The sequence below is a fragment of the Sinocyclocheilus anshuiensis genome, unplaced genomic scaffold (genome assembly GCF_001515605.1).
Source record: "Sinocyclocheilus anshuiensis isolate Anshui unplaced genomic scaffold, SAMN03320099.WGS_v1.1 scaffold976, whole genome shotgun sequence".
Classification (NCBI taxonomy): Eukaryota; Metazoa; Chordata; class Actinopteri; order Cypriniformes; family Cyprinidae; genus Sinocyclocheilus; species Sinocyclocheilus anshuiensis.
The window spans coordinates 1,563,597-1,574,236 of record NW_015552538.1 but is presented as its reverse complement, the minus strand read 5'-3'; the positions used below and the strand labels follow the sequence as shown (position 1 = coordinate 1,574,236).

General features: G+C 35.6%; 1 protein-coding gene across 1 annotated transcript; it reads right to left on the bottom strand.

Moving 5' to 3' along the window:
• Nucleotides 1–3,832: 3,832 nt before the first annotated feature.
• LOC107663899 (uncharacterized) lies at nucleotides 3,833–8,876 on the bottom strand. Its single transcript, XM_016454298.1, has 2 exons — nucleotides 7,653–8,876; nucleotides 3,833–3,908 (listed from the first exon to the last, which is right to left on the bottom strand). The coding sequence occupies exons 1-2, from the start codon at nucleotides 8,867–8,869 to the stop codon at nucleotides 3,884–3,886; spliced, it is 1,242 nt and encodes a 413-aa protein (XP_016309784.1). The 5' UTR covers nucleotides 8,870–8,876; the 3' UTR covers nucleotides 3,833–3,883.
• Between the last annotated feature and the right edge of the window lie 1,764 nt (nucleotides 8,877–10,640).

Genomic DNA, 10,640 nt, shown 5'->3' with positions numbered 1-10,640 from the left:
TTTAACAGCGGTTGGCATCCATCTTATTGGTGCATTACCTCCCCCTTCTGCTCCGGAGTTTCTTCTTCTTCTTCTTGGCTTTTAACGGCGGCTGGCAACCAGCGTAATTAGGTGCATTACCGCCACCTTCTGCTCCGGAGTGTGGAACAGAGAGTTACGTCTACTTATTAATCCGGTCCTTTTAAGTAAATTCAAAAAGCTTTACTATTTATTGCCCATTTTATTAAAGATTTAAAATGTACCACCTGAATTCCATTCTTCTTGATTTCAACTATCATATTACTTCTTTCTTCCTCATATTCCTTACATTCAAGAATTACATGGGTTACTGTTTCTTCTACTTTGCATTGTTCACATAGTCCATTTGGATGTTTCCCTAATATTTTGAGTGTACTATTCTGATTGGATATTCTATTATAGACAACCTCTTCTTTCCTTGTTTTACCAATATGTCTTATTTTTTTACTTACTTTGTTAATTAAATTGTAGAGAAATCTACCCTTTTCTTTGTTGTCCCACTTTATTTGCCATTCTGCAATAACCTTTCTCCAGATTAAAACCTTAATTTCAGACTTGCTTAGAGGAACTTGTCATTCTATTTCTTCTCTCTGCAAAGCTTGTTTTGCTAACTTATCTACGTCCTCATTACCCTTTACACCTACGTGTGATGGAACCCAAATAAAACTGATTAAAATATAATTCTGAACCAATCTTGAATATATCTGTAAAATACTAAAAATAATAATGGTTCATTTTCAGGAATCACCACTGTTGGGCTCATCTTAAACCTATTTACCTCCATTTCTTCTACATACACTTCACTACTCCATCCAAAACTTTTTCTACTCAACTTATTTTGTTCCCAACACTTCATTAAAACCATTTTTGTAGGATGATCATCTTTATGACCCTTGAGGTTAGCCCAGTAATTGATCATTAATTGTTTCCTTCTCATTTCCAGTGGAATCTCCCCTAACAGGACTTGTAAAGAAGGAATGGGTGTCGTTTTTACAGCTCCACAACACTGTCTCAAAGCTTGGGCTTGTATTTTATCCAGTTTTTCCAACAGGGTTTTTGAAGCCGAACCATATACCACACTGCCATAATCAAACACAGATCTGATCAGTGCCACATAAATAGTTTTTAATGATGAAAAACTTGCCCCCCATGCCACTCCACTTACACATCTCATGATATTTAATACCTTCTGACATTTTTCAATCACTTTGTTTATATGATCCACCCATGTAAGTTTTGTATCAAAATAAATACCTAAACATTTCAAAACACTAACTCTCTCTAAGGACCTCTCGTACATCTTCAAGTTTATTTCTGGTATAATCCTTTTCCTAGAGAAAATTATAGTCTTAGTCTTTTCTACTGAAAATTTAAATCCCCAATCACCTGCCCATTCTTCTACCCGTCGAATTGCTTCTTGCATCCTTCCATTAATATACAAAATATTCCTTCCCCTTTTCCATAGAGCTCCATCATCAGCGAAAAGAGATCGACCTACATCTTGCTGTACTTGATTAAATACATCATTAATCATTATGGAAAAAATTAATGGACTTATAACACTCCCTTGTGGAGTTCCATTTTCTATCTCACATCTGTTTGACAATTCATTTCCAATTCTCACCTGTATACTTCTGTACGCCATAAAATCTTTAATCCAATTGTAAATTCTTCCATCTATATTCATCATTTTCAGTTTTATCAAAAGTCCCTCCCTCCACATCATATCATATGCTTTCTCAACATCGAAAAATACTGCAATTATTGATTCTTTATTTACCTGAGCTTTTCTAATTTAATTTTCCAAACATACAACAGGGTCCATTGTTCCTCTTCCTTTTCTAAAACCACTTTGATATTTAGTTAATATTCCTCTCTTTTCCAATAAATATGTCAAACGGTCTGTAACCATCCTTTCCATTAATTTACATATATTCGAAGTAAGAGCTATTGGCCTATAATTAGATGGTTTAGAAGGATCTTTGCCAGGCTTTCTTATTGGAATTATTATAGCTTCTTTCCAAGCATTTGGTAATCTTCCTTCCTCCCATACTCTATTATACAAATCTAAAAATTTGCCCATAGCCCCATCTTTAAGATGTTTCAACATTATATTTGTGATCTGATCTTTTCCTGGAGACGACAGTGTATTATTTAAATTACTAATTGCCCTTTTCAGTTCATCTAGAGTAAACAGGAGGTTAACTGACTGATCTTCTATTCCCCCATTATTTCCTAGATCTTCTAGATGTTGTCTCTTTGTTATTTCCCTCCTCCTCCTTCCTTCTTCACTCAAATTCCCTGACCCATGGATCTGTACAAATGTTTTTACCAGCATTTCTGCTTTGTCCTTGTCTGTTACCGCAATTTCCCTTTCTGTTTCTAATACTGGATATACCCACTCTCTTTTATTGCCTCCCATTCTTTTTATCATACTCCACACGTCACCCACTGGCGTTGTTCTCCCAATCTCACTACAAAAGCTTTGCCAGATATCTCTTTTAGCTTGCCTTATAGTTCGTCTTACCACTGCTTGAGCTTTCTTGTATAATATAAAATTATTATAATTATGCGTTCTCTTTAGAAGTTTAAAAGCCTTATTTCTAGCTCTCACAGCTTTACCACACTCATCTGTCCACCATGGGACCGCTTTCCTTGTCATTTTTCCTTTACTTTTTGGGATTGTTTCCGACGCTGCTTCAATCAGTATGGCACAAATGTTATCATTTAAGTTGTTAATTTCTTGCTTTGAGTCAATTACTTCTAACCTTTCCTCACAAATTTCTTCAAATTTAGCCCAGTTTGCTTTTTCAAATACCCATCTTTCTTTTCCTTGTGCTGATGATCTCTCCATCTCTATATCCAAAGTTGTAAATATTGGATAGTGATCACTCCCAATGTTAGATTCCTCCCAAACCTCCCAATTACACTTACTAGCTAAATTATTAGAAACCAATGTCAAATCCAACACAGACTCCATCCCTGTTCGAGAATCTATCCTTGTCCCCCTGCCATCATTCAAACAAACCAGCTCTCTTTCCTCTATTAAATCCTCTACCACTTGTCCGTTAGCATTTATACTTTTCCCTCCCCATAATGTATTGTGTGCATTTAAATCCCCACACCATATTACTCTACCACTATCTTGGCCATGCACTTCCTTCAACTTATCTAAAGCCAGGTTTTTACATGGATTATAATAGTTTATAATAACTATTTCCTGTCCTCTCCCCCATAACCCCACAGAAATATATTCTTGGTCTTTCCCTTTTCCCAGCACCCTATATTGTATTCCTTGTTTAATAAATGTTGCACACCCTCCACCATTCCCTTCTTCCCTATCATGACGTACTACATTATATCCCTGTAAAACATAATCCAAACGACATTTCAACCAAGTTTCCTGAACACAAATTACATCCGGTTTTATATAACATTCCTCAATAAAATGCTTGAACTCCTGACCATTTGCTATCAGGGATCTAGCATTCCACTGAAAAACCTTCATAGATATGTATTACCCATTTGTATCCTGACTTGACCTTATCTGAAGTTCATCCCTAACTTCTTCCCAGGTCAAGTCCACCAATCCAAGATGACGTATTGCTGCTATTACAACTACCTGTATTTTTTGAGTTTTTGATTCAATCCCTGCTGTACTATTAATAACTCCAGCAATAAATGTCACCAATTTTTTCTTTTCAACTATCATATAATCTTCTGAAACGTCTTTGTTTCCTCTAACTGTATCCCCTGTCTGAACACTTTGCTTCTTCTTCTTCTTCTTGGCTTTTAACGGCGGCTGGCAACCAGCGTAATTAGGTGCATTACCGCCACCTTCTGCTCCGGAGTGTGGAACAGAGAGTTACATTCTACTTATTAATCCCGTCCTTTTAAGAAAATGAAAGAAAGCTTTACTATTTATTTCACTTGCCCATTTTATTAAAGATTTAAAATGTACCACCTGAATTCCATTCTTCTTGATTTCAACTATCATATTACTTCTTTCTTCCTCATATTCCTTACATTCAAGAATTACATGGGTTACTGTTTCTTCTACTTTGCATTGTTCACATAGTCCATTTGGATGTTTCCCTAATATTTTGAGTGTACTATTAAGATTGGAATGTCCCAACAATATTCTATTATAAACAACCTCTTCTTTCCTTGTTTTACCAATATGTCTTATTTTTTGACTTACTTTGTTAATTAAATTGTAGAAAAATCTACCCTTTTCGTTATTGTCCCACTTTATTTGCCATTCTGCAATAACCTTTTTCCAGATTAAAACCTTAATTTCAGACTTGCTTAGAGGAACTTGTAATTCTATTTCTTCTCTCTGCAAAGCTTGTTTTGCTAACTTATCTACGTCCTCATTTCCCTTTACACCTACGTGTGATGGAACCCAAATAAAACTGATTAAAATATCATTCTGAACCAATCTTGAATATATCTGTAAAATACTAAAAAGAATATCTTGATGACTGGATTTAAAAGACCTTAGACTTTTTAAAACTGAGAGTGAATCAGAACAAATTAAAACCTTTCCAGGTTTATAATCCTCTACCCACTGCAAGGACAAGAGTATTGCTATCATTTCAACAGTATATACTGCCAGATGATTGGATGTTCGCTTTGTACTACTCATTGCCCAGTCAGGAACTAAAAAAGCAGCTCCAGTTGTCTCTCGCTCTGGATCTTTTGAGCCATCTGTAAATATTTGTAAGTATTGAGGATATTGTGTTCTAAAATGTTCAGAGAATGCTGAAGACATGTCTACTTCTCTTTCTGCTTTTTTAATTTCCAACAAATGTAAATCTATATGGGGAGTTATATAATTCCATGGTTCATTTTCAGGAATCACAACTGTTGGGCTCATCTTAAACCGATTTACCTCCATTTCTTCTACATATGCTTCACTACTCCATCCAAAACTTTTTCTACTCAACTTATTTTGTTCCCAACACTTCATTAAAACCATTTTTGTAGGATGATCATCTTTATGACCCTTGAGGTTAGCCCAGTAATTGATCATTAATTGTTTCCTTCTCATTTCCAGTGGAATCTCCCCTAACAGGACTTGTAAAGAAGGAATGGGTGTCGTTTTTACAGCTCCACAACACTGTCTCAAAGCTTGGGCTTGTATTTTATCCAGTTTTTCCAACAGGGTTTTTGAAGCCGAACCATATACCACACTGCCATAATCAAACACAGATCTGATCAGTGCCACATAAATAGTTTTTAATGACAAAAAACTTGCCCCCCATGCCACTCCACTTACACATCTCATGATGTTTAATACCTTCTGACATTTTTCAATAACTTTGTTTATATGATCCACCCATGTAAGTTTTGAATCAAAATAAATACCTAAAAATTTAAAAACTCTAACTCTCTCTAAGGACCTCCCGTACATCTTCAAGTCTATTTCTGGTATAATCCTTTTCCTAGAGAAAATTATAGTCTTAGTCTTTTCTACTGAAAATTTAAATCCCCAATCACATGCCCATTCTTCTACCTTTCTAATTGCTTCTTGCATCATTCCATTAATATACAAAATATTCCTTCCCCTTTTCCATAGAGCTCCATCATCAGCGAAAAGAGATCGACCTACATCTTGCTGTACTTGATTAAATACATCATTAATCATTATGGAAAAAATTAATGGACTTATAACACTCCCTTGTGGAGTTCCATTTTCTATCTCACATCTGTTTGACAATTCATTTCCAATTCTCACCTGTATACTTCTGTACGCCATAAAATCTTTAATCCAATTGTAAATTCTTCCATCTATATTCATCATTTTCAGTTTTATCAAAAGTCCCTCCCTCCACATCATATCATATGCTTTCTCAACATCGAAAAATACTGCAATTACTGATTCTTTATTTACCTGAGCTTTTCTAATTTCATTTTCCAAACATACAACAGGGTCCATTGTTCCTCTTCCTTTTCTAAAACCACTTTGATATTTAGTTAATATTCCTCTCTTTTCCAATAAATATGTCAAACGGTCTGTAACCATCCTTTCCATTAATTTACACATATTTTAAGTAAGAGCTATTGGCCTATAATTAGATGGTTTAGAAGGATATTTGCCATGCTTTCTTATTGGAATTTTTATAGCTTCTTTCCAAGCATTTGGTAATCTTCCTTCCTCCCATACTCTATTATACAAATCTAAAAATTTGCCCATAGCCCCATCTTTAAGATGTTTCAACATTATATTTGTGATCTGATCTTTTCCTGGAGACGACAGTGTATTATTTAAATTACTAATTGCCCTTTTCAGTTCATCTAGAGTAAACAGGAGGTTAACTGACTGATCTTCTATTCCCCCATTATTTCCTAGATCTTCTAGATGTTGTCTCTTTGTTATATCCCTCCTCCTCCTTCCTTTCCTCAAGTTTCCTGACCCATGAATCTGTACAAATGTTTTTACCAACATTTCTGCTTTGTCCTTGTCTGTTACCGCAATTTCCCTTTCTGTTTCTAATACTGGATATACCCACTCTCTTTTATTGCCTCCCATTCTTTTTATCATACTCCACACGTCACCCACTGGCGTTGTTCTCCCAATCTCACTACAAAAGCTTTGCCAGATATCTCTTTTAGCTTGCCTTATAGTTCGTCTTACCACTGCTTGAGCTTTCTTGTATAATATAAAATTATTATAATTATGCGTTCTCTTTAGAAGTTTAAAAGCCTTATTTCTAGCTCTCACAGCTTTACCACACTCATCTGTCCACCATGGGACCGCTTTCCTTGTCATTTTTCCTTTACTTTTTGGGATTGTTTCAGACGCTGCTTCAATCAGTATGGCACAAATGTTATCATTTAAGTTGTTAATTTCTTGCTTTGAGTCAATTACTTCTAACCTTTCCTCACAAATTTCTTCAAATTTAGCCCAGTTTGCTTTTTCAAATACCCATCTTTCTTTTCCTTGTGCTGATGATCTCTCCATCTCTATATCCAAAGTTGTAAATATTGGATAGTGATCACTCCCAATGTTAGATTCCTCCCAAACCTCCCAATTACACTTACTAGCTAAATTATTAGAAACCAATGTCAAATCCAACACAGACTCCATCCCTGTTCGAGAATCTATCCTTGTCCCCCTGCCATCATTCAAACAAACCAGCTCTCTTTCCTCTATTAAATCCTCTACCACTTGTCCGTTAGCATTTATACTTTTCCCTCCCCATAATGTATTGTGTGCATTTAAATCCCCACACCATATTACTCTACCACTATCTTGGCCATGCACTTCCTTCAACTTATCTAAAGCCAGGTTTTTACATGGATTATAATAGTTTATAATAACTATTTCCTGTCCTCTCCCCCATAACCCCACAGAAATATATTCTTGGTCTTTCCCTTTTCCCAGCACCCTATATTGTATTCCTTGTTTAATAAATGTTGCACACCCTCCACCATTCCCTTCTTCCCTATCATGACGTACTACATTATATCCCTGTAAAACATAATCCAAACGACATTTCAACCAAGTTTCCTGAACACAAATTACATCCGGTTTTATATAACATTCCTCAATAAAATGCTTGAACTCCTGACCATTTGCTATCAGGGATCTAGCATTCCACTGAAAAACCTTCATAGATATGTATTACCCATTTGTATCCTGACTTGACCTTATCTGAAGTTCATCCCTAACTTCTTCCCAGGTCAAGTCCACCAATCCAAGATGACGTATTGCTGCTATTACAACTACCTGTATTTTTTGAGTTTTTGATTCAATCCCTGCTGTACTATTAATAACTCCAGCAATAAATGTCACCAATTTTTTCTTTTCAACTATCATATAATCTTCTGAAACGTCTTTGTTTCCTCTAACTGTATCCCCTGTCTGAACACTTTGCTTTGTATTTTGGTCTCTAACCAGTTTTGCTGCCTCAGCATAAGTTAACTTCTCCTCCACTCTCCTTTTCTGAATCACCATCTCCATCTTTAACACTTCACATCCTCTAAAGGCTGCACTGTGACCCTCACCACAATTGCAACACTTTGGTTTTACTCCCTCCTCACACTTGCCATATTCATGCTTTCCCCCGCATCGCGCACATCTACACTGTTCTCTACATCTTGTAGCAACATGCCCAAATCTTTGGCAATTAAAACATCTCATTGGTCCCGGTATAAACTCTCTTACGATATAACTCATTACCCCCAACATCACTCTTTTTGGAATTTCCTCCCCTATGAATTCTATCACTACTGTTTCAGTGTCCTTCCTAATCCCTTCAACAACTGCCTTTAGCCTATAAGCATTCACTACTTTTCCTCCCTTTAGATTACCTTTAAATTCTTCCATGCCTATGTTAAGAGGAACACCGAAAACAATCCCTTTTTGACCCCTAGCTTTACTTCTAGTTCCAACTCTGTTTGTGCTGACAACTTTAATCCCTCCTATTTCCTTTACTTTGAGAGCTTTATTTGCCTGTTCTTCATTATTACATCCAACTAGCAAATTTCCATCAGAGAGTACTTTAGCAAACCCAACATTTCCTATTTCCCTATTTATGATCTTTGTCAGTTTTAACGGATTAATTTTGCTTACCCCTAACTGCTCCCCAAATCTCACAATGCACTTAATGCTATCCCCACTCTTTTCGTCAGATTCATCAACATCACTCCTTTTCTTCCGTTTTTCTCCTCGACTATTTCTAACTTCACTCCACCGGTTCCCTAAATTTCCACCATTCTCCTCTTCACTTCCTACATCCATACTTCCTTCACTATCCCCCCACTCAAACCTCTCTGATCCATTCGCGGAGCAGTTGTGCCTCGCCGCCGATCCTTTCCGTCCACCCGCTGAGGTTTCCGCCATCTTACCTCCGCGCGTACGTTTCTCGGTTCTCGGTCCTCATGAGAGCATCTGATTTGGTTTTGTACTCACACTGCACATAGTGTGACTCATTAAATATATCTATAAACATAAAATTATTATTAATAGTGATAATAGTATTATTGCGTTTAGTTATTTTGTATTTTAATAAAATAATAAACAAAATAATCCGTGTGATAATGTTATTGTATTTAAAAATAAATTGAGTATAAAATACAGTTATTTTATAGTACACTTAAAAATACAGTGTTAAAAGTAACTTAAAAAAAAATGAATTTTCATTATTTTCAAACCTAAAATCAGCAAGCTTTTATTTTGACGGGTTGCCGGGTGAAGCGCGTCAGTGAATGAAATGTCAGTTTTGCGTTTTGCTCTGAAACCGGCAGCTTTAGGCTATTTAAGAACTATTTGAGACAATACTCAAAAACACAAAATAAAAAAGCTGGAATCGTGTTAGATTTATTTGATAAATATAATTTATTATAATGTTTTATTTTATCCCGTGTTTAATCTATATTTATTAATATAGATGGTTTAAAGAATTAATGTTTTTTGTTTATTATTATTATTCTGTGTAAGTCTAAGCCCCTCCTAAAACTGTTGTCCTTGAATGTAAGTTGTATGCCAATTTGTTCTGTAAACTTGTAATTTGTTGTTATACTTAAAAAAAAGCGCCAAATTATATTTAAAATGATAAACAACAATAAAACAACACATTACACAAAAAGCAGGTATATCAATGTAGACAAACAGTTGCCTCATTCGATCGCAGTCATGTGTGGAGTAAAATATATTTAAAATATATTTATGTTTGTTGTAAAATAAATATGTTTATTAGGCAATTAAAAGCTTTATTGAGAAATGTAAAACAGAAAGCCCAACATCAAAAATACAAAATATAACAAAAATAATATTTAATGGCTTTTCAGATATTAAAACTAATTGATGCAAATTTCCTGATGCAAATACAATCAGCAGTAAGCAGCAATAAGCAGAAAAAAGCAAATGTATTAATAAAAAGGTCATATTTAATCAATAATTACACAAAGCATGTATGGGATTGGTATCATTAAGGTTTTAATGGCATTACACTGAAAAATAACTGTTGTTGTTTTCACAGTATATAACTGCATTTTCAACAGTTCCCTGCTGTACAATTTGCATATGTTACTGTGAATTTTGTTGTTTTCACATTATTATTACTGTATTCTCAGCAGTTTCCTACTGTATACATTGTATACAGTGAACAGTATTTATATCATTTTTTACCTCTAATACACCACTATGTCCAACTGTCTTTGGGCGCACGCATGGCATCCGGTGCGTGAGGTGTGTACGCGCTCTGGCGTAGTTTACATTAATGGGTGTGTTGATATCCAGCCGAAGAGCAATCAACCATAACTTCAGGCGAGCAGGCTCAGAAGTTGGGAATATGTGGAAAGTTACCACTCCCGAATGAGTTCGTGCGAGAGAAAGTAATTTTTTTGTTTTAAGTCGGTTTGAACAATCTGGATAAGCGCAAGTAAGTACCATTTTGATTAGCCGTCGTACCTACAATGACTGTGCACTGTGCAAACAATGAGTGATGTATACGCGCGAGAGATCACTTCCGGTGCTACTACGCCCTACGCCAGAGCGCGTATAAAAACAGTTGGACATAGTGGTGTATTAGAAGTAAAAAATGAACTGTTCAGTGTTCGGTTTCTGGCACAAACCGATCGTTTCGTGTCTTAGGACATCAATGTGTTGTCAC